This window comes from Mercenaria mercenaria, chromosome 2 (assembly GCF_021730395.1).
Source record: "Mercenaria mercenaria strain notata chromosome 2, MADL_Memer_1, whole genome shotgun sequence".
NCBI lineage: Eukaryota > Metazoa > Mollusca > Bivalvia > Venerida > Veneridae > Mercenaria > Mercenaria mercenaria.
This window is the reverse complement of record NC_069362.1, coordinates 54,606,291-54,631,958: the sequence shown is the minus strand read 5'-3', so window position 1 is coordinate 54,631,958 and position 25,668 is coordinate 54,606,291. Positions and strand designations below refer to the sequence as shown.

General features: G+C 39.2%; 1 protein-coding gene across 2 annotated transcripts in view; it reads left to right on the top strand.

Annotated features, from left to right (window-relative positions):
• The window catches only part of LOC123563983 (eukaryotic translation initiation factor 3 subunit D-like), a 224,789-nt gene that overhangs the window by 60,066 nt on the left and 139,055 nt on the right, over nucleotides 1-25,668 (top strand). For both annotated transcript variants that reach the window (XM_053536644.1, XM_053536645.1), the window contains one exon: nucleotides 17,481-17,613. In XM_053536644.1, the coding sequence (XP_053392619.1) occupies nucleotides 17,481-17,613 (133 nt within the window). The remainder of the gene's footprint in view (nucleotides 1-17,480; nucleotides 17,614-25,668) is intronic.

Below are 25,668 nucleotides of genomic sequence, written 5' to 3'. Positions count from 1 at the left end.
TGATGAGACAACATGTCATGCGCAACACCCAGTACCCTAGCTCAAAGGTCAAGGTCACAATTGGAGGTCAAAGGTCAATAAGGTTTTTTCCCTGTCCGATCCAGAACTCTGTCATCCATCAAGGGATTACAATATTACTTGGCATAAATGTTTCCCATGATGAGACGACATGTCATGCGCAACACCCAGTACCCTAGCTTAAAGGTCAAGATCACACTTTGAGATCAAAGGTCAAGAGGATTTTTTTCCTGTCCGGTCTATAACTTTGTCATGCAAAGCAGGATTTAGATATCAGTTGGCACAAATATTCCCCTGGATGAGACAACATGTCATGCGCAAGAACCAGGTCCCTAGGTCTAAGGTCAAGGTCATATTTAGAGGTCAAAGGTCAAATTCAAGAATGACTTTGTACGGAACAAGAGGTCAAGAGGATTTTTTTCCTGTCCGGTCTATAACTTTGTCATGCAAAGCAGGATTTAGATATCAGTTGGCACAAATATTCCCCTGGATGAGACAACATGTCATGCGCAAGAACCAGGTCCCTAGGTCTAAGGTCAAGGTCATATTTAGAGGTCAAAGGTCAAATTCAAGAATGACTTTGTACGGAACATTTCTTCTTCATGCATGGAGGGATTTTGATGTGACTTGGACCAAATGTTCACCACCATGAGGCACCCTTGTTTTTAGAATTACGTCCCTTTGTTATTACTATAAATAGATTTTATTGTAACTTTTTTATTACTGGCAGTAGAGAAAAATTGAGACCACTTTTCTGTGGTACAGCATGCATGTTACATCCAATTTTTAGGTGTATTTTGACCTATCTCTACCTGGTAAAGAGTTTCTTGTGGACTTATATTATATAGATTTTTTTTTTTTTTTTTTTTTTTTTTTTTTTTTTTTTTTAAGATTAATTTCCCTTTGTTGTTACTATAAATAACTTACATGATAAAATTTTTATAATCAGCCAAAAAAATTCAATATGAAAACAACCGTGGGTTTTTATATATGCACATTTTAATCCAAGTGTGTTGTTATAACATATTGTATATGTAGTACAATATTGTTTATACATCATTGACAGATATCAGTTCATTATGTTATACTGCAGTAGAGAAAATTAGGTGCCTTCCAGTAGAGGACTTTGTATTGCATGGCAATACTTCATTCACTTGTTTTAACCAAACTTGCACACAACTTGTATCACCATAAGATCACGGTTCCTTTCTTGAACTGGCCAGATCCCATTATGGGTTCCAGAGTTATGGCCCCTGAAAGGGCCAAAATTAGCTATTTTGACCTTGTCTGCACAATAGCAGCTTTATTTATGATTTGATTTTAACCAAACTGGCACACAACTTGTATCACCACGAGATCTTGGTTCCTTTCTTGAACTGGCCAGATTCCATTATGGGTTCCAGAGTGATGGCCCCTGAAAGGGCCAAAATTAGCTATTTTGACCTTGTCTGCACAATAGCAGCTTCATTTATGATTTTATTTTAACCAAACTTGCACACAACTTGTATCACCCTAAGATCTTGGTTCCTTTCTTGAACTGGCGAGATTCCATTATGGGTTCCAGAGTGATGGCCCCTGAAAGGGCCAAAATTAGCTATTTTGTCCTTGTCTGCACAATAGCAGCTTCATTTATGATTTGATTTTAACCAAACTTTCACACAACTTGTATCACCATGAGATCTTGCTTCCTTTCTTCAACTGACCAGATTCCATCACAGGTTCCAGAGTTATGGCCCCTTAAAGGTACAAAATTGGCTATTTTGGCTTTTGCAGCCATATAGAGACTTCATTTATGGTTTTATTATGCCCCCTAAGGGAGGCATATTAGTTTTCAACTGTCCGTCCGTTCGTTCGTCACAATGTTAACTTTTTGCATGAAGGCACTTTACTCGCGAACCACTGCACCCAGGATCTTCAGACTTCACATGCTGATAGTACTTATTGAGTACACGACCCCTACTGACTTTGGGGTCACCAGGTCAAAGGTCAAGGTGCTGCGGGGGCATTTGCCACCATTAGTGACAGCTCTTGTTTGATACAAACTTCCAAAATGTCTTCAACAACAATAAATCTTGGATTCCATGACAAATCAGATCCAATCGTAGGTTCCAGAGTTATTTTATATTTGATTTCCTCCCCTGATTGTAATCAAAATGGATTTATATCAGTAAGTACTTATAGGACTTATTTGAAATTTCATTATTGTTACTAGTTGGACTGAGACAAATCAGGGTAGATAACTATGGACTGATTTTATGTCAAATTACCTCCCTTTATTAACCAGGGAGTTATTAGATTGGGGTATGTCGTTGGTCGGGCGGGCGGGCGGATGGTGGCGTCAAACTGGTGTTTCCGGTCAATAACTTTTGTTTCGGTAAAGATTTTTGAATAAAACTTGGTATGTATGTAGCTTATATCAAGACAAAGGCTGGGATTGATTTTGGGGTTTCTTGGGTCAAGGTCAAGGTCACTGTTACTTAAAAAAGAAAAAGGATTTCCGGTCAATAACTTAACTTAGGAATGAGCTATCATGATGAAACTTGGTGTATAGAAAACTTATATAAAGTTGTAGCTTGGGATTGATTTTGGGGTTTCTGGGATCAAGGTCAAGGTCATTGTTACTAAAAATAGGGTTAGGGTTAAGGTTTTGCTTTTAAGTGGTGCACTGTGATTCAGTATACTTTTTATACGCCCAAAGGGACGTATTATGTTATGACGCTGGTGTCCGTCTGTCCGTCCGTTTGTCTGCCCGTTAGCAATTTCGTGTCCACTCTGTAACTCTTGAACCCCTTGAAGGATTTCAAGGAAACTTGACACAAATGTTCACCACACCCAGACGACGTACAGAGCGCATGTTCCGGATGTCTCGTTTCAAGGTCAAGGTCACACTTAGGAGTCAAAGGTCATATCAGTTTGTTTCATGTCCGTTCTGTAACTCTTGAACTGCTGGAAGGATTTCAAAGAAACTTGGCAGAAATGTTCACCACATTGCAACGATGTGCAGAGCGCATGTTCCGGATGACTCGCTTCAAGGTCAAGGTCACACTTAAGGGTCAAAGGTCATATATGACTTTGCTTTGTGTATATTGCTCTGCATTGCAGTGCTCTTGTTTTTATTTGGCAGATCTTTTTTTTTGTACTTACAATAATTTTTTTTTGAATTACTTCCCTTTTATGTTACTATAAATAGCTTATTTTGAAACTTTTTTATTATTGGCCGTAGGGAAAAACCGAGACCACTTTTCTGTGGTACACATGGATGGTACCTCCAATTTTAAGGTGTATTTTTACATACCTGTACCTGATAAGGATTTTTTGTAGACTTTGAATTTTTTTTTTGTGGACTTAGATTTGTTTTTTGAATTTTTCCTTTTGTTGTTCCAGATCTTTGGGGCTTCAACAGTCAAATTCTTAAAATTTTGCTCCCATCCTATGATGTAAGCCTTCGGGCGTATATTGCCCAGCTTGGCAGCGCTCTTGTTTATTCTTATGAAAAGTGTTGAAAACCTGGTTTCGTGGCATTGCCGCGTTTCTTGTTTCAAATTAAAATGGGTATATCTCCATAACTAATGAAGATACTGATCTGAAATTTCATCAATGTCAACAGATTTATTTGGCAGATCCTTCTTTTGTTCACTTACAATATTTTATTGTTTTTAATTACTTCCCTTTTGCGTTACTATAAATAGCTTATTTTAGTAACTTTTTTATTATTGGCCGTAGGGAAAAACCGAGACCACTTTTCTGTGGTACAACATGGATGGTACCTCCAATTTTTAGGTGTATTTTGACATATCTATACCTTGTAAGAATTTTCGTTTTCTTTTTGGTTAAATTTCTTCCCTTTGTTGTTCCTGTTCTTTGGACTTTGATATTTATTCTGAGGACCTTCTTGTCCTCAAGTGCAATGATAACAGGTGAGCGATATAGGGCCATCATGGCCCTCTTGTTTGTTACTATACTATATACATAGACACAATCTTGTGCGCACCATCTTTCCTCATACCCTTGACACAATTTAATGAAACTTCACACAAGTGATCAGTAACAACAGTTGTTGTGCATGGGGCATGTTAGGTTCTTTCAAAAGAAAAAATTGCAGAGTTATGGGACTTTGTTTTTCGTTAACATACTATGTACATACAGTCTACATATGCAATCTTGTGCGTGCCTAATCTTCTGAACCCTTGCACACAGTTTAATGAAACTTCACACAAGTCATCAGTAACAGCAGTAGTTGTGCATGGGGCATGTTAGGTTCTTTCAGAAAAATATTTTGCGGAGTTACTGGACTTTGTTTTTTGTAACTATACCATATACATAGACACAATCTTGTACGCACCATCTCTCCTCATCCCCGTGACACAATTTAATGAAACTTCACACAAGTGATCAGTAACAACAGTAGTTGTGCATGGGGCATGTTAGGTTCTTTCAGAAAAATGTTTTGCGGAGTTACGACACCCTTCGTCCATCATGTGTGCGTCCGTCCGTCCGTCAACAATTTCTTGTCTGCACGATAGTGGTTTCATTTATGATTTTATTGTAACCAAACTTGCACACAACTTGTATCACCATAAGATCACGGTTCCTTTCTTGAACTGGCCAGATCCCATTATGGGTACCAGAGTTATGGCCCCTGAAAGGGCCAAAATTAGCTATTTTGACCTTGTCTGCACAATAGCAGCTTTATTTATGATTTGATTTTTACCAAACTGGCACACAACTTGTATCACCATAAGATCTTTGTTGCTTTCTTGAACTGGCCAGATTCCTTCATGGGTTCCAGAGTGATGGCCCCTGAAAGGGCCAAAATTAGCTATTTTGACCTTGTCTGCACAATAGCAGCTTCATTTATGATTTTATTATGCCCCCCTTCGAAGAAGGAGGGGTATATTGTTTTGCAGATGTCGGTCGGTCTGTCGGTCGGTCGGAATGTAGACCAATCCGTTTCTGGATGATAACTCAAGAATGCTTGGGCCTAGGATCATCAAAGTTGATAGGGAGGTTGGTCATCACCAGCAGATGACCCCTATTGATTTTGAGGTCTGTATGTCAAAGGTCAAGGTCACAGTGACCCTGAATAGTAAAACGGTTTCCGGATGATAACTAAAGAATACTTGGGCCTAGGATCATGAAAGTTGATAGGGGGGTTGGTAATGGCCAGCAGATGACCTCTAATGATTTTGAGATCAGTATGTTAAAGGTCAAGGTAACAGTGACCCTGAACAGTAAAAGGGTTTCCGGATGATAACTCAAGAACGCTTAGGCCTAGGGTCACAAAAGTTAATAGGGAGGTTGATCATGACCAGCAGATGGCCCCTATTGATTTTGAGGTCAGTTCGTCAAAGGTCAAGGTCACAGTGACCAGGAACAGTAAAATGGTTTCCAGGCAATAACTCAAGAACGCTTCGGCCTAATGTCAGGAAAATTGATAGTTAGGTTGGCCATGACCAGCAGATGACCCCTATTAATTTTGAGGTCATTAGGTCAAAGGTCAAGGTCACATTGGCCAGTAACAGTTAAACGGTTTCTGATCTTCTTGTCCAAAACCATAGGGCCTAGGGCTTTGATATTTGGTATGTAGCATAATCTAGTGGTCCTCTACCAAGATTGTTCAGATTATTTCCCTGGGGTCAGATATGGCCCCACCCTGCGGGTCACTTGGTTTATTAGCTCACCAGAGCACAAAGTGCTCAGGGTGAGCTATTGTGATCGCTCACCGTCCGGCGTCCGTCCGTCCGTCCGTCCGTCGTCCGTCCGTCGTCCGTCCGTCCGTCCGTCCACACTTTCCTTTAAACAACATCTCCTCCTAAACCAACAGGCCAATTTTGATGAAACTTCACAGGGATGTTCCTTGGATGGTCTTCTCTAAAAATTGTTCAAAGAATTGAATTCCATGCAGAACTCTGGTTGCCATGGCAACCGAAAGGAAAAACTTTAAAAATCTTCTTCTCAAAAACCAGAAGCCCTAGAGCTTAGATATTTGGTGTGAAGCATTGCCTAGTGGACCTCTACCAAGTTTGTTCAAATCATGACCCCGGGGTCAAAATTGACCCCGCCCCAGGGGTCACTTGATTTTACATAGAAAAATCTTAAAAAATCTTCTTCTCGAAAACCAGAAGCCCTAGACCTTAGATATTTGACATGTAGCATTGCCTAATGGACCTCTACTAAAGTTGTTCAAATCATGACCCCGGGGTCAAAATTGACCCCGCCCCAGGGGTCACTTGATTTTACATAGGAAAATCTTCAAAAAATTTCTAAAAATAAAGCAGAAGGCCTAGATCTTAGATATTTCACATGTAGCATTGCCTAGTGGACCTCTACAAAATTTGTTCAGATCAGACTCCCGGGGTCAAAATTGACCCCGCCCCAGGGGTCACTTGATTTTACATAGGAAAACCTTAAAAAATCTTCTTCTCAAAAAGCAGAAGCCCAAGAGCTTAGATATTTGACATGTAGCATTGCCTAGTGGACCTCTACTAAAGTTGTTCAAATCATGACCCCCGGGGTCAAAATTGACCCCGCCCTAGGGGTCGCTTGATTTTACATATGAAAATCTTCAAAAATTTTCTTAAAATAAACCAGAAGGCCTAGAGCTTAGATATTTCACATGTAGCATTGCCTAGTGGACCTCTACAACATTTATTCAAATCATGACCCCAGGGTCAAAATTGACCCCGCCCCAGGGGTCACTTGATTTTACATAGGAAAATCTTCAAAAAATTTCTAAAAATAAACCAAAAGGCCTAGGTCTTAGATATTTGACATGTAGCATTGCCTAGTGGACCTCTACAAAATTTCTTCAAATCATGACCCCAGGGTCAAATTGGCCCCGCCCCATGGGGTTACTTGATTGTACATAACAAAATCTTCAATATTTTCTAAAAATAAACCAGAAGGCCTAGAGCTTAGATATTCGACATGTAGCATTGCCTAGTGGACCTCTACAAAATTTGTTCAAATCTTGACCCCCCAGGGTCAAATTGACCCAGCCCCAGGGTTTACTTTATTGTACATTGGGAAATCTTCATAAATTTGCTTAAAATAAACCAGAAGGCCTAGATCTTAGATATTCGATGTGTAATATTGCCTAGTGGACTTCTACAAACTTTATTCAAATCATGACCCCCGGGGTAAAATTGGCCCCGCCCCAGGGGTTACTTGATTGTACATTGGAAAATTTTCCAAAAAATTTCTGAAAATCATCAGTTTGACATTTGAAACATATTACTCTGGTGAGCGATCCAGGGTCATCATGACCCTCTTGTATAGACTTATATAGGAAAAAACTTTGAAAAACCTCTTGTCCAAAACCACAGTGCCTAGTGCTTTGATATTTTGTATATGACATCATCAAGTGGTCCTCTACTAAGATTGTTCAAATTATTCCCCTAGGCTCAAATATGGCTCCGCCCTGGGGGTCACATGGTTTACATAGACTTATATAGGGAAAAACTTTGAAAATCTTCTTGTCCAAACCACAAAGACTATGGCTTTAATATTTCGTTATGTACGGTAGCATCATTTAGTGGTTCTCTACCAAGTTTGTTCAAATTATCCCTCTAGGGTCAAATATAGCCCCGCCCCAGGGGTCATATGGTTCATATAGACTTATATAGGGGAAAACTTAGAATCTTCATGTCAATAACTTACATCATTCAAATTTGGACCACATGTATGGTTTTGAGTGGCAAGATGAACCTTGACATGAGTTGACCTTGATTTTGACCTAATGACCTACTTTCACATTGCACTGAAAAAAACTTTGACCTTGACATTGACCTAGTGACCTACTTTCACATTTTTGAAGGTACAGGCTTCAAATTTGGACCACATGCATAGTTCTGTGTTCCGAAATAAAATTTGACCTTGATTTCGACCTAGTGACCTACTTTCACATTTCTCAAGCTACAGCCTTCAAATTTGGACCGCTTGCATAGTTTTGTGTACCGAAATGAACTTTGACCTTAAAATTGACCTAGTGACCTACTTTCACATTTCTGTAGCTACAGGCTTCAAATTTAGACCACATGTATAGGATTGTGTACCGAAACAAACTGATTTTGACCTAGTGACCTACTTTCACATTTCTCAAGCTACAGCCTTCAAATTTGGACCACTTGCATAGTTTTGTGTACCGAAATAAACTTTGACCTTAAGATTGACCTAGTGACCTACTTTCAAATTTCTCAAACTACAGCCTTCAAACTTGATGCACATGCATAGTTTTGTGTACAAAGAACTTTGTCCTTGAAATTGATCTAGTGACCTACTTCCACATTTCTCAAGCTACAGCTTTCAAATTTGGACCACATGCACAGTGTTGTGTACGGAAATGAAATTTGACCTTGAGCTGTCAATAAGTCTTGAAATTTGGAACACTCAAAAATGGCACATTGGTGGGCGCCAAGATCACTCTGTGATCTCTTGTCAGAGTTAAGGCCCAGAAATAGACAAATATGCACATTTTCACCTTGTGACACACCTAGCTCAAAAAGCATTTAATATAAATGGTTAAAAACTTGCATAAGTCTTTATCATGAAATAAACTTGCAGATCTCTTATTTTCTTGGCTGGCTCTACCTCCTATTTTTAGCTCACCTGAGCAATGCTCAGGTGAATTTTTGTGATCACTCGATGTCCGGCGTCTGTCTGTCGTCTGTCAACATTTAGCTTGTGTATGCTATAGAGGCTGTATTTTTCAACTGATCCTCATGAAATTTTGTCAGAATTATTACCTTGATGAAATATAAGGCAGGTTCGAAAATGGGTCATCTGGGGTCAAAAACTAGGTCAAATCAAAGAAAAACCTTGTGTATGCGATAGAGGCTGTATTTTTCAATTGATTTTCATGAATTTTGGTGAGAATGATTACCTTGATGAAATCTAGACCAAGTTCGAAAATGGGTTATCTGGGGTCAAAAACTAGGTCACTAGGTTGAATCAAAGAAAAACCTTGTGTATGCGATAGGGGCTGTACTTTTCAATTGATCTTCATGAATTTTGATCAGAATGATAAACTTGATGAAATCTAGACCAAGTTTGAAAATGGGTTATCTGGGGTCAAAAACTAGGTCACTAGGTCAAATCAAAGAAAAAAAACATGCGTATGCGATAGAGGCTGTATTTTTCAATTGATCTTTATGAAATTTTGTCAGAATGATGACCTTAATGAAATCTAGGACAAGTTTGAAAATGGGGCATCTGTGGGTCAAAAAGTAGGTCACTAGGTCAAATCAAGGAAAAACCTTGTGTATGCGATAGAGGCTGTATTTTTAGCTCAACTGAGCATGAAGTGCTCAAAGGTGAGCTTTAGTGATCGCCTTGTGTCTGTCGTCTGTCGTCAACAATTTGACTGTTAACAGACACTCTAGAGGTCACATTTTTGGCCTAATCTTACTAACTTGGTCAGAATGCTACCCTGAATAAAATCTTGGACAAGTTCGATATTGGGTCATCTGGGGTCAAAAACTAGATCACCAGATCAGATCAAAGGAAAAGCTTGTTAACACTCTAGAGGTCACAGTTTTGGCTCAATCTTAATGAAACTTGGTCAGAATGTTACCCTCAATAAAATCTTGGACGAGTTCGATATTGGGTCATCTGGGGTGAAAAACTAGGTCACCAGGTCAAATCTAAGATAAAGGTTGTTAACACTGTAGAGGCCACATTTATGAATGTATCTTCATGAAACTTGGTCAAAAATGTTAATATTGATGATTTTATGGTCTAGTTTGAATCTGGGTCATGTAGGATCAAAAACTAGGTCACCAGGTCAAATCAAAGGAAAAGCTAGTTTACACTGTAGAGGCCACATTTATGACCATATCTTAATGAAACTTGGTCAAAATATTAACCTTGATGATTTATAGCTCAAGTTCAAATGTGGGTTATTTCGGGTCAAAAACTAGGTCACCAGGTCAAATCAAAGGAAAAGCTTGTTAACACTCTAGGACCATACTTATGACTGTATCTTCATGAAATTAAGTCAGAATGTTAAACTTGGTGATCTTTAGGACAAGTTCGAATCTGGGTCATGTCGGGTCAAAAACTAGGTCACCAGGTCAGATCAAAGGAAAAGCTAGTTAACACTTTAGAGGCCACATTTATGACCATATCTTAATGAAACTTGGTCAGAATGTTAATCTTGATGATCTTTAGGTCAAGTTTAAATCTGGGTAAGGTGTGGTCAAAAACTAGGTCATATCAAAGGAAAACCTTGTAAACACTCTATAGAGGCCACATTTATGGCTGTATCTTCATGAAACTTAGTCAGAATGTTATGCTTTATGACCTTTATGTCAAGTTCGAATCTGGGTCATGTCGTATCAAAAACTATGTCACAGGGTCAAATGAAAGGAAAAGCTAGTTAACACTTTAGAGGCCACATTTATGACCATATCTTAATGAAACTTGGTCAGAATGTTAAACTTGATGATCTTTAGGTCAATAGGTCAGGTGAGCGATTATACAGGGCCTTCATGGCCCTCTTGTTCAACTTATCTTCCTGAATTTTGGCCAGAATGATTACCTTGATTAAATTTAGGCCGAGTTCGAAAATGGGTTATCTAGGGTTAAAAAATAGGTCACTAGGTCAAATATAAGTAAAACCTTGTGTATGTGATAGAGGCTGTATTTTTCAACTAATCTTCATGAAATTTGTCAGAATGATCATCTAGATGAAATCTAGGCCAAGTTTGAAAATGGGTCATCTGGGGTCAAAAACTAGGTCACTAGTTCAGATCAAAGAAAAACCTTGTGTATGCAATAGAGGCTGTATTTTTCAATTGATCTTCATGAATTTTGGTCAGAATGATTGCTTTAATAAAATCTAGGTCAATTTTGAATATGGGTCATCTGGGATAAAAAAAACTAGGTCACTAGGTCAAATCAAATAAAAACCTTGTGTATGCAATAGGGGCTGCATATTACATCGGATCTTCATGAAATTTAATGAGAATATATGTCTATATGAAATCTAGGGGGAGTTTGAATATGGGTCATCTAGGGTCAAAAACTAGGTCACCCGGTCAAATTAAAGAAAAACCTTGTGTACCGAATAGGGGCTGCATTTTACACTGGATATTCATAAAATTTAGTCAGCATGATTGCCTTGACGAAATCTAGGTCAAGTTAGAATATGGGTCATCTGTGGTCAAAAGCTGGGTCACTAGGTCAGATCAAAGAAAAACCTTGTGTATGCAATAGAGAAATTTAAGTCAGAATGATTGCCTTGACGAAATCTAGGTCAGGTTAGAATGTGGGTCATCTGTGGTCAAAATCTAGGTGAACTACTAGGTCAGTAGGTCAGATCAAAGAAAAACCTTGTGTATGCGATAGAGACTGTATTTTTCAATTGATCTTCATGAAATATGGTCAGAATGCTAGCCTTGATGAAATTAAGGTCAAGTTTGAATATGGGTCATCTGGGATAAAAAAAACTAGGTCGCTAGGATATATCAAAGAAAAACGTTTTGTATGCAATAGAGGCTGTATTTTTCAATCGAGGTTGATGAAATTTAGTCAGAATGATTGCCTTGATCAAATCTAGGTCAAATTTGAATGTAGGTCATCTTAGTTCAAAAACTAGGTCACTAGGTCAAATTGAAGAAAATGCTTGTTTACACTAAGTCTTAAGAGACCACATTTTTTATGCAATCTTAATGAAAATTGGTCAGAATATTTGTTTCCATGAAATCACTATGTCGAACATGTTTACACTGTTATGGCGTGTTTCTAAGGTGAGCGACCTAGTGCCAACTTGGCCCTCTTGTTAAAGTTATGGCCCCTGAAATAGTAAAAAATGCACATTTTTACCTAATTATGTGCCCAGCTCAAAAATATTTGATGTAAATTCATGAATCCTTGCTCGAGTCTTTATCATGATGTGACCTTGCACACTTGGCATTCTTCTTGAGAATCTTAGTGCTAATTACAGAGTTATAGCCCTTGAAATAGCCAAAATAGTGGATTTTTTGTTTGTGATGCTCATAGCTCAAAAGTATATGGCCTAGAGTAACGCATCCTTTTCATAAAATGTTTGTTGAGGCTATATCCCATTAAGACTGCAAACATATTAATTATTGCCCCTTAATTGTGACAAATTTGCCAATGCGGGGGGCACACCCTGTGTCCTACAGACACATTCTAGTTGTATTATTAGTCCTATATAAAAAGTAAATACATTTTTCTGTGGTAACATGTGTCGGTAAGACATTTTTATGCCCCCCAAGGGAGGCATATTAGTTTTCAATTGTCCGTTCGTTCGTTCGTTAGTTAGTTTGTTAGTCACAACGTTAACTTTTTGCATGAAGGCACTTTACTCGCGAAACAATGCACCCAGGACCTTCAAACTTCACATGCTGATAGTACTTATTGAGTACACCACCCCTACTGACTTTGGGGTCAACGGGCAAGGTCATAGGGGCCAACATTAACTTTTTGCATCAGGGTTTTTTTTCGGCCGTTTTTATAGCCGTTATTCGGCTATATTCCCAATGCCAAAAAGTATGTATTTTTCCCAAAATGAGTGCAAAAATTCCCAATCTACATTCTGAAAAAAATTTCATCAAAATTGCACAAAAATTGACCAAATTATGGACAATTTTGTAATGGAAGTCTGTTAAAGAGGTTGTACAATGTGAAATAAGTGTATGAGAAAGTGCTTAAACTCATCCTTACTATATCCTATGGGACTAAATATTTCCCAATTTGGAACATTTACGCATCAAAATTCCCAATTTTGGGGGTATAGGCTATGTTCCCAAATTAGCTAGAAAAAACCCTGTGCATGAAGGCACTTCACTTGCGAACCACTTCACCCAGGACCTTCAGACTTTACGTGCTGATAGTACTTTATGAGTACACCAACCCTACTGACTTTGGGGTCACAGGGGCCAACATTAACTGTTTGCATGAAGGCACTTTACATGTGAACCACTTCACCCAGGACTTTCAAACTTCACATGCTGATAGTACTTATTGAGTACACCACCCCTACTGACTTTGGGGTCACCAGGTCAAAGGTCAAGGTGCTGCGGGGGCATTTGTCACCATTAGTGACAGCTCTTGTTTGTATTCACTTTTAGTGTATCTCTAATATTAGAGATTTTTATATTTACCTCTTCCCTCATCCTGGGCACATATAACAGTATTACTTATGTGTGCCGTGGAAGCCCAGGATGAAGTACTCCAAAGACAAGTAAAAGTTTTTTTTACGTTTTTAGCTCACCAGAGCACAAAGTGCTCAAGGTGAGCTATTGTGACCGGTCATTGTCCGGCGTCTGTCGACATGCATCGTCCGTCATGCCTTGTGAGCAGTCTAGAGACCACATTTTTGATCCAATCTTTTTGAAACTTGGTCAGAATGTTTGTCTTGATGATCTCTAGGTCAAGTTCGAAACTGGGTCATGTGGGGTCAAAAACTAGGTCAGTAGGTCTGATCAATGGAAAAGCTTGTGAACACTCTAGAGACCACTTTTTTTGACCCAATCTTTATGAACCTTGGTCAGAACATTGGTCTTGATGATCCCTAGGTCAAGTTCAAAACTGGGTCATGTGGGGTCAAAAACTAGGTCAGTAGGTCTGATCAATGGAAAAGCTTGTGAACACTCTAGAGACCACATTTCTGACCCAATCTTTATGAAACTTGGCCAGGATGTTTTTTCTTGATGATCTCTAGGTCAAGTTTGAAACTGGGTCATGTGGGGTCAGAAACTAGGTCAGTAGGTCAAATCATAGGAAAAGCTTGTGAACACTCTAGAGACCACATTTGTAACCCAATCTTTATGAAACTTGGTCACAATGTTAGTCATGATGATATGTAGGCCATGTTTGAAACTCGGTCATGTGGGATCAAAAACTAGGTCAGTAGGTCAAATCATTGGAAAAGCTTATGAACACTCTAGAGACCACATTTTTGACCCAATCTTTATGAAATTTGGTCAGAATGTTTGTCTTGATGATCTCTAGGTCAAGTTCGAAACTGAGTCATGTGGGGTCAAAAACTAGGTCAGTAGGTCAGATCAAAGGAAAAGCTTGTGAACACTCTAGAGACCACATTTCTGACCCAATCTTTATGAAACTGGGTCAGAGTATTTGTCTTGATGATCTCTAGGTCGAGTTTGAAACTGGGTCATGTTGGGTCAAAAACTAGGTCAGTAGGTCAAATCATAGGAAAAGCTTATGAACACTCTAGAGACCACATTTTTGACCTAATCTTTATGAAACATGGTCAGAACGTTAGTCTTGATGATCTCTAGATCAAGTTCGAAACTGGATCATGTGGGGTCAAAAAATAGGTCAGTAGGTCAGATCAATGGAAAAGCTTGTGAACACTCTAGACTTTTTTGACCCAATCTTTATGAAACTTGGTCAGAACGTTAGTCTTGATGATCTCTAGGTCAAGTTTTAAACTGAGTCATGTGGGGTCAAAACCTAGGTCAGTAGGTCAGATCAAAGGAAAAGCTTGTGAACACTCTAGAGACCACATTTTTGACCCAATCTTTATGAAACTTGGTCAGAACGTTAGTCTTGATGATCTCTAGGTCAAGTTTTAAACTGAGTCATGTGGGGTCAAAACCTAGGTCAGTAGGTCAGATCAAAGGAAAAGCTTGTGAACACTCTAGAGACCACATTTTTGACCCAATCTTTATGAAACTTGGTCAGAATGTTGTCTTGATGATCTCTAGGTCAAGTTCAGAAATGTGTCATGTGGGGTAAAGAACTAGGTCAGTAGGTCAGATCAATGGACAAGCTTGTGAACACTCTAGAGACCACATTTTTTACCCAAACATTATGAAACATGGTCAGAATGTTATTCTTGATGTTCTCTAGGTCAAGTTTGAAACTGGGTCATGTGGGGTCAAAACTAGGTCACCTGGTCAAATCAAAGGAAAAGCTTGTGAACACTTTAGAGGCCACATTTGTGACTCAATCTTTATGAAGCTGGGTCAGAATGTTTATCTTCATCATTTCTAGGTCAAGTATGAATCTGGGTCATATGGGTTCAAAAACTAGGTCACTAGGCCAGATCAAAGGAAATTCTTTCCAACACTAGAGACCACAATTTAAGTTTGAAACTCATGGGAATTAGTCAGAATGTTTGTTTTGATAATCTATAGGTCAAGTTCGAATATGGGTCATATGGGGTCAAATCAAAGGAAAAGCTTGTAAACACTCTAATGGCCACAGTTGAAACCAAATCTTTACGAAATTTAGTCAGAATGTTTGTCTTGATGATCTTTAGTTCAACTCTTGGTCATTCGGGGTCAAAAACTAGGTCAGTAGGCCAGATCAACTCTGGTGAGCGATGTATAGGGCCATCATGGCTCTCTTGTTATATTATTCTAAGTATTTTTGTGCCCCATGAGTGGTGGGCGCATATAGATTTGCCCTTGTCCGTCCGTCAGTCCGAAGTTCGTGACATGCCTAGCTCAAAAAGTATTTGATATAAATCAATTAAACCTTGCATGAGTCTTTATCATGATATGAACTTGCGCACCTTCTATTTTTCGTCTGGCTTCGCCCCCTAATTTTAGAGTTATGGCCCCTGAAATAGTCAAAAATGCACATTTTCACCTTGTGACACCCCTAGCTCAAAAAGTATTTGATATAGATTCATGAAACCTTGCATGAGTCTTAATCATGATATGAACTTGCGCACTTTCTATTTTTCATCTGGGTCTGCCCCCTATTTCTAGAGTTATGGCCCCTGAAATAGTCAAAAATGCACATTTTCACCTTGTGACACGTCTAGCTCAAAAACTATTTGATATAAATTAATGAATCCTTGCATGAGTCTTTATCATGATATGAGCTTGCGCACCTTCTATTTTTCGTCTGGCTGCGCCCCCTAATTTTAGAGTTATGGCCCCTGAAATAGTCAAAAATGCACATTTTCACCTTGTGACACCCCTAGCTCAAAAAGTATTTGATATAGATTCATGAAACCTTGCATGAGTCTTAATCATGATATGAACTTGCGCACCTTCTATTTTTCATCTGGCTCCGCCCCCTATTTCTAGAGTTATGGCCCCTGAAATAGTCAAAAATGCACATTTTCACCTTGTGACACCCCTAGCTCAAAAAGTATTTGATATAGATTCATGAAACCTTGCATGAGTCTTAATCATGATATGAACTTACGCACCTTCTATTTTTCATCTGGGTCCGCCCCCTATTTCTAGAGTTATGGCCCCTGAAATAGTCAAAAATGCACATTTTCACCTTGTGACACGTCTAGCTCAAAAACTATTTGATATAGATTGATGAAACCTTGCATGAGTCTTTATCATGATATGAACTTACGCACCTCCTATTTTTCGTCAGGCTCCGCCCCCCATTTTTAGAGTTATGGCCCCTGAAATAGTAAAAAAATGCACATTTTCACCTTGTGACACACCTAGCTCAAAAAGTATTTGATATAGATTCATGAAACCTTGCATGAGTCTTAATCATGATATGAACTTGTGCACCTCCTATTTTTCATCTGGGTCCGCCCCCAATTTCTAGAGTTATGGCCCCTGAAATAGTCAAAAATGCACATTTTCACCTCTTGACACGCCTAGCTCAAAAAGTATTTGATATAAATTGATGAAACCTTGCATGAATCTTTATCATGATACGAACTTGCGCACCTCCTATTTTTCATTAGGGTCCGCCCCCTATTTCCAGAGTTATGGCCCCTGAAATAGTCAAAAAATGCACATTTTCATCTAATTATGTGCTTCACTCAAAAAGTATTTAATGTAAATTCATGAAACCTTGCTTGAGTCTTTATCATAATGTGACCTTGCACACTTGGCATTCTTCTTGAGAACTTTAGCATTTATTACAGAGTTATGGACCTTGAAATAGCCAAAATAGTGGATTGTTTGTGATGCTCATAGCTCAAAATGTATATGGTATAGAATAATGAATCCATTTCATAATTTTTTTTTGAGTCTATACCCCATTAAGACTGCAAACATTTGAATGATTTCCCCTTATTTGTGACAAATGTACCAGTGGGGGGCACACCCTGTGTCCTACAGACACATTCTAGTTAAAGTTTCTTATGGTTGCCATTCTTCTGTGACAAGAAGAATGGCTGAATGGGGGTATAAGTCACTCCAGTGACAGTTCTTGTTGGACATGCAGAGTAGATGACCCGTACTGGTTTTGGGGTCACTCATTCAAAGGTCAAGGTCACAGGGGCTGAGCATAGAAAATGGTTTCCAGTTCATAACCATTAAGCCCAGAATGTTGAAACTTAGTGGGATGATTGGACATGCCAAGTAGATGATCCCTATTGTAGCCAACCATCAGTGTCTCTTTGACTTCTGCTCCTGTCCCCTGTTGACTTCTTGCTTATATGACTATGCATTGGGGGAGACATGCGCTTTTCTACTGAATGTTGTACAGTTGTATCCGTAAGTTCAATGTTCTTCATAAAGTATGTGTTAATTCATGTGCAGGTTAAAATGTGGTAGTATGGAGTACTATGACAAGAGTTATGATCGTGTATCCACAAAGAACGAGCGTCCTTTGAAAAGAATTAATCGTATCTTCCACAAGGTTACAACAACAGATGATCCAATGATCAGACAGGTAGGTTACTGATCTTTAATGTTATCTTATTATTGCCAGAGCTCTCCACAAGCCCCGGCGGCCGGCGATTTCGCCAGCTACTGACGGATGTACCGCTGGCTACTTTTCTCAAACTGAACAAAAAAATGATCTTCAAAATATAAAATAATAACCCGATATTAATTGTCTAATGAAAACATAAAGAAACCGCTACCATTACGGGCCTACCATTACTTTATACATGTGTATTCCAACAGTTAAACTACGTTATTTTTGTATGCTGACATCATATGGTTGTTGGTTTCCCAAGTCAGTGAATTGCGCAGGATCTTAGCGCATCTATTTTTAATCAGTCTCACCATGTGACGAGCACTGACGAATAGTTTAGCAATATGAGCGGGCACCTGTGGGTTTTCCCGTTTTCTTTATTTATCCGATCCAATGCATACTTTTTTCAATCCTTGCAAAATTAAATAGCAAAGCTGTACTGTAACTAACTAAGTAGAATTGATTAATTAATTCTTAGTTTCGTTAGTTTCCATTCAGCCTGTTCTGACCACTTGTAGCGTTATTTTAACTGGCATGATGCACTGCAAAAAATGTTTTGTACACCGTTGCTCGCATGCTGGCATCTAGGCTTTGAAGGAAGTAAGATTTTTCTGAAAGAATACTCACTTGCCCAAAAGACGGTCAATCGTTGATAAAGAAATATTTTTGAAACAAATAATACGGACCTGGAAGCAGTAGATCTACACGTCAAAATGCTCATGATCGCCTTACTAATGGCTCATTGTTACAGGGGGGAAAAAGTGAGAATTACTTTTTTGGCTTTTTTTTGTTCTCAGAATACATTATTACTGTAATAAATTTAAGTGTATATGGCTCGTGGCCTAGATATATATAATCCACCTATGTGCCAAGGCTGTGAATAAAGACTGTGATGCTGAACCGTTTTTGACAGATTTTTTGACGATATATAATGACTCTGGTGTAGAGTGAGGTTATGACTTTGACTTTTTATGTGTTGTCACAAATACTTTTTTAAGAGGAATTATGTTTTTATGTCTTTTTTGTATAAAAAAAATATAGGTAGCCAAAGCAAAGAAAAAATACCAAAAAATACACCAGATTGCACCATTTTAAACCTTCAGTTTCAAAATTTTCAGGGGGAGGACCTCCGGACCCCCCACTCAGGTTCTGCTGGCTACTTTTCATCACTGACTACTTCAAACTTTAGGGAGAGCCCTGTATTGTTCTGTCTTGAAAAGTGCTTAAATTTGATGGCCATTCTTGAAAAGTCCTGTAAAACAATTGACAGATGTGAAAAGTTGTGCACTTTGGTTTTGGGGGCAGGTTGGGTGGAAGTTGGTCCAAGCAGCAAAACAGTAGCTATTACCCTTGACTTGCATGCATTTATGGTCACATATAGGCACAGGTGCCTCCACTTCCTTTCACTGTACTATCATACGTTAATTGTTGATAATACAAGACTCTGTAAACTTAAAGAGAATTCCGATAGTTTGTTTCCTTTCATAGAATTTTTAGCTCACCTGTAACGAAGTGACAAGGTGAGCTATTGTGACCGCTTGATGTCCGTCGTGCATAGTACATCGTCCGTCAACAATTTCTAAAAAAAAAATTCTTCTTGAAAACCACTGGACACAAAACTTCATAGGAATGATCCTTGGTTGGTCCCCTTTCAAAATTGTTAAAAGAATTGAATTCCATGCAGAATTCTGGTTGCCATGGCAACCAAAAGGAAAAACTTTAAAAATCTTCTTGTCCAAAACCACAGGGCCTAGGGCTTTGATATCTGGTGTGTAGCATCATCTAGTGGTCCTCGTGGGTCACATGGTTTATATAGACTTATATAGGGAAAACTTTTCACTCCAGGGGCATAATTTGAACAATCTTGTAGGAGATCCACTAAGCAATGCTACATACCCCATATCAAAGGCCTAGGCTTTGAACTTTTGAAGTTTTTTTCCCCAATAGATATGGGAACCCTAGGGCTGGGCCACTTTTCTCTCTAGGGGCATAATTTGAATAATTTTAGTAGAGGACCACAAGGCAATGCAACATACCAAATATCAAAAGCCTAGGACCTGCAGTTTCAGACAAGAAGATTTTTAAAGTTTTTTCCTATATAAGTCTATGTAAAATTTGAGACCCCCCGGGGCAGGGCCTCTTTTCACCCCAGGGTTATTATTTAAACAATTTTGGTAGAGGACCATAAGGCAATACTTCTTACCAAATATCAAAGGCCTAGGTCTTGTGGTTTTTAAAAGTTTTTCCTATATAAGTCTATGTAAAAATTGTGACCCCCGTGACGGGCCTCTTTAAACCCCAGGGGCACAATTTGATCTTACTAGAGTACCATTAGATGATGTTACATGCCAAATATCAAGGCTCTATGCCTTGTGGTTTTGGACAAGAAGATTTTTTTAAAGTTTTTCGAGTTCTGCATGGAATTCAATTCTAGTTTCAACATTCTGGGTCAAGTGGTTCTCAAGTTACTGACCGGAAATGGTTTTCAACATTCAGGCCCCTGTGACCTTGATCTTTAACAGAGTGACCCCAAAATCAATAGGGGTCATCTACTCTGCATGACGTTTCAACATTCTGGGTCAAGTGGTGCTCAAGTTACTGATCGGAAATGGTTTTCAAATGTTCAGGCCCCAGTGACCTTGACCTTTGACGGAGTGACCCCAAAAACAATAGGGGTCGTCTACTCCAGCAGCCCTACAACCCTACAAAGTTTGAAGGTTCTAGATCAGATGGTTCTCCAGTTATTGATTGGAAATGAAGTGTGACGGACGGACAGCGCAAAAACAATATGTCCCCCAGGGAGACATAAAAATTATTCTTCACTATGGGTATTTTTCACTGAAAAAAATAAATATGAAACAATATTTTTTTTCATTTATACCCATTATTGTAAGGATTGAGTATTACAAATATGACTATGATATCAAAATAAGTGTATAATAAAATTTGTAAAAAGAAAAAAGCAAGAGGGTCATGATGACCCTGGATCGCTCGCCAGAGAAATATGAGCTACATGTTTCAAATGTCAAACTAATGACTTTTAGAAATTTTTTGGAAGATTTTCCCATGTACAGTCAAGTAACTCCTGGGGCCGGGCCAATTTTACACCGGGGGTCATGATTTGAACAATGTTTGTAGAAGTCTACTGGGCAATGTTACATATCAAATATCTAAGATCTATGCCTTCTGGTTTATTTTTAGCAAATTTATGAAGTTTTCCCTATGTACAATCAAGTAACCACTGGGACTGGGTCAATTTGACCACGGGGGTCATGATTTGAACAAATTTGTAGAGGTCCACTAGGCAATGCTGCATGTCAAATATCTAAGCTCTAGGCCTTCTGGTTTATTTTTAGAAATATTTTGAAGATTTCTCTATGTACAATCAAGTAACCCTATGGGGCGGGGTGAATTTGACCCCGGGGATCATGATTTGAACAAATTTTGTAGAGGTCTATTAGGCAATGCTACATGTCAAATATCTAAGCTCTAGGCCTTTTGGTTTATTTTTTTTTAAAAATTGAAGATTTTCCTATAGAAATCTATGCAAAATCAAGTGACCCCTGGGACGGCGCCAATTTTGACCCCGGTGTCATGATTTGAACAACTTTAGTAGAGGTCTACTAGACAATGCTACGTGTCAAATATCTAAGCTCTAGGGCTTCTGGTTTTTGAGAAGAAGATTTTTTAAGATTTTAAAAAAAAAATTCACACCACTCACCCTGCAGGACTAGTAGCCAGTAATATCTACTCGCCCTTAGTGAACAGCCACTCGCCCTAATAATTGACACTTTTAATACTGTCACTTTTATGAAAGGAGTATTATGTACAATAGTATTATTTTCCGAAAAATATTTATTTTGAAAAGTGTCTAAAAATTTGGACACAATAATCATTGTCCATCCACCCGTGTTGAAAGAGAGAAAAAAAAAACGTTAAAGATTAACGGTAATTGTTCAGTTGATAAACTAAGTATTTGACCTTGTTTTCATGATCAGTTTACACCCCCTCAAAGAGCTAAAAGAAGTGTGTCAGTATCTTGACATCTGAAGAGGGTATCAAAGCGGTATTTTTGCTCGAGATTGTCATGGCATTACGTCATGTTTTCGCGCCATGTGACACATCACTGTCTGATCGTACCGCATCGGTTCTTAAAATTGCTGAGAAATAGAAATCAATAAAAAGTTTCTTCTTTAATTTGTTATCAAAAGCGAATGTGCTATATCCAGTATAAAAGGTAAATGTCTAAAATGATAGTTACTATAGCACACTGGTTATTCGGGTACCTACGCGTGTGAGCGATACCGCCCTCGTGTGATTTATGTACATGTAGGTTGTTAAGGGTACCGTATTTTCCCGTATTAACGCCCCTGGGGGCGTTACATTTTCGAAAGAGGGGGCGTTTATTTGAGGTAAAAAAATAAAAAATGAAATTTTTTACAAAACTTAAAAACATCGTTCAAACTATCTGTAAAGTGTTTCTGTGTTGTTTAATCCCCCCAAAACGTAATTATTTGGCATCCAATTTATTGCAGTGTGTCTTTTATGCATTTAAATATGGTACCTCGTGTATTCCATGTCTGGCGTTTTGACATGCTCGCGACACTACACATTACGTCATGACCCAAACAGCTGTGTACTCCAATAACATTTTCCTTAGTACATGCGGGTAGCTAGTAGTGCAATACACAATGTCAATGGTTTGACACGCTGCTGTGCCTGCTTTTGAATTAAAAGTTCTTAAAACTGCCGAAGAAAAGGGTATATCGTAAACACATTGCTGCAAGTTTGTTTAAAGTCGGCAGGAAGCGTGTGCAGGAGTGGTGTAAATACAAATCAAAAATGTATTTACCATTAAATTTTCTGTTTGATGATTGGATACGTACCGTACTTAGTACTAATGTTTTGGACTTACGGTACATGGACTGTTTAAAAGTGTGTTTAATTTTCAATACATTGGACTTTAGTACTGTAAATTACTTATTATATGGACTTATAAAAATGAGGTAGGTGATTTTTTTCCCGTTCTTGTTGACTTTTTTCCCTCCAAAATGGGTGGGGGGCGTTAATTAGAGGGGGGGCCTTAATTCGGGAAAATACGGTATATAAAAACAATGCCAACGTATGGCACATATTTAAGAATGTTGAACATTTTAAAGACAGATTCGTCCGAGGCCAAGCATTAATTCGCACTGGTGAAAATATCAGTCCTCAATAATATTGATATGACTATAAAATTTAAAGAAATGTAACGAAATTCATGTATTTTTAGCCCACCATCATCAGATGGTGGGCTATTAAAATCACTCTGCGTCCGTGGTCCGTCCGTCCGTCATTCCGTCCGTCCGTCCGTCTGTACGTGCCCGCGAAATGATGGTTAAGTGACTTCATAACGGTACTTTCTCTTTGATGTCATTCATTCCGTTCTGGTTATGTGACCTTTTTCTTTTTATTAATCCCCCGCCGTGGCGGAGGGATTATAGGAATGGTCTGCGTCCGTCCGTCTTTCCGTCCTTCCGTCCGTAACAAAATCGTGTCCGGTCCATATCTCCTAAACCCCTTGAAGGATTTTCATGAAACTTGGGTCAAATGATCACCTCATCAAGACGATGTGCAGAACCCATGAGTCAGCCTTGTCGGTTCAAGGTCAAGGTCACAACTCAAGGTCAAAGGTTTGAGCCTGCCATTTTGTGTCCGCTCTATATCTCATAAACCCCTTGAAGGAATTTTATAAAACTTGGGTCAAATGATCACCTCATCAAGATGATGTGCAGAACCCATGAGTCAGCCATGCCGGCTCAAGGTCAAGGTCACAACTTAGGGTCAAAGGTTTTGAGCCTTCCATTTTGTGTCCGCTCTATATCTTCTAAACTCCTTGAAGGATTTTCATGAAACTTGGGTCAAATGATCACCTCATCAAGACGATGTGCAGAACCCATGGGTCGGCTCAAGGTCAAGGTCACAACTCAAGGTCAAAGGTTTGAGCCTTCCATTTTCTGTCCGCTCTATATCTCCTAAACCCCTTGAAGGAATTTTATCAAACTTGGGTCAAATGATCACCTCATCTAGACGATATGCAGAACCCATGAGTCAGTCATGCCAGCTCAAGGTCAAGGTCACAGCTTAGGGTCAAAGGTTTGAGCCCTCCATTTCGTGTCCGCTCTATATCTCCTAAACCCCTTGAAGGAATTTTATAAAACTTGGGTAAAATGATTACCTCATCAGAACGATGTGCAGAAATTATGAGTCAACCATGCCAGCTCAAGGTCAAGGTCACAACTAAGGGTCGAAGGTTTGAGCCTTCCATTTTGTGTCCATTCTGTATCTCCTAAACCCCTTGAAGGATTTTCATCAAACTTGGGTCAAATGATCACCTCATCAAGAACTCATGAGTCAGCCATGTCAACTCAAGGTCAAGGTCACAACTGAAGGTCAAAGGTTTCAGCTCTGTATCTCCTAAACCCCTTGAAGGATTTTCATGAAACTTGGGTCAAATGATCACCTCATCAAGACGTTGTGCAGAATTCATGAGTCAGCCATGTCAGTTCAAGGTCAAGGTCACAGCTAAAATCAAAGGTTTACCCTTTCACTATCCATAGCAGTGGCGGGGGATATAGCTGTCTTTCAGACTGCCTTGTGTGACTGATAGAATAATAGAGAGAACAATGGGGGTGTCACATAAATACCGTTTCGTTAGAACGTCCGTCCGTCCTTCCGCAATTTCGTGTCCGGTCCATAACTTTGTCATCCATGAAGGGATTTTAATATTACTTGGCACAAAATTTAATGTTCCCCATGATGAGACGACATGTCATGCGCAAAACCCGGACCCCTAGCTCAAAGGTCAAGGTCACAATTGGAGGTCAAAGGTCAACAGGGTTTTTTTCCTGTCCGGTCCATAACTCTCCCATCCTTGAAGGGATTTTAGTATCACTTGGCACAAATGTTCCCCATGATGAGATGACATGTCATGCGCAAATCCCGGACCCCTAGCTCAAAGGTCAAGGTCACAATTGGAGGTCAAAGGTCAACCGGGCTTTTTTCCTGTCCGGTCCATAACGCTCCCATCCATGAAGGGATTTTAATATTACTCGGCAAAAATGTTCCCCATGATGAGACGACATGTCGGCGCAAAACTTGGACCCCTAGCTTAAAGGTCAAGGTCACAATTGGAGGTCAAAGGTCAACAAGGCTTTTTTCCTGTCCGGTCCATAACTCTCCCATCCATGAAGGGATTTTAATATTACTTGGCACAAATGTACCTCATAATAAGACGATGTGTTATGCACAACTTTCAGACCCCTAGCTCAAAGGTCAAGGTCACACTTATCAGTCAAATGTTAACATAGCATGAACAGGGTCTGTTTCATGTCCGGTCCATAACTCTGACATTCATTAAGGGATTTTAATATCACTTGGCACAAATGTTCCCCATGATGAGATGATGTGTCGTGCGCAAATCCCGGACCCCTAGCTTAAAGGTCAAGGTCAGAAATGGGGGTCAAAGGTCAACAGAGTTTTTTTCCTGTCCCGTCCATAACTCTGCCATCCATGAAGGGATTTTAATATTACTTGGCACAAATGTTCCCCATGATGAGACAACATGTCTTGCGCAAAGCCCAGACCCTTAGCTCAAAGGTCAAGGTCACAGTTGGAGCTCAAAGGTCAATAAGGTTTTTTTTCCTGTCCGATCCAGAACTCTGTCATCCATCAAGGGATTACAATATTACTTGGCTTAAATGTTCCCTATGATGAGACGACGTGTCATGCGCAACACCCAGTACCCTAGCTTAAAGGTCAAGGTCACACTTTGAGATCAAAGGTCAAGAGGATTTTTTTCCTGTCCGGTCTATAACTTTGTCATGCAAAACAGGATTTAGATATCAGTTGGCATAAATATTCCCCTGGATGAGACAACATGTCATGCGCAAAACTCAGGCCTAAGGTCTAATGTCAAGGTCACACTTAGAGACCAAAGGTCAGACACAAGAATGACTTTGTTTGGAGCATTTCTTCTTCATGCATGGA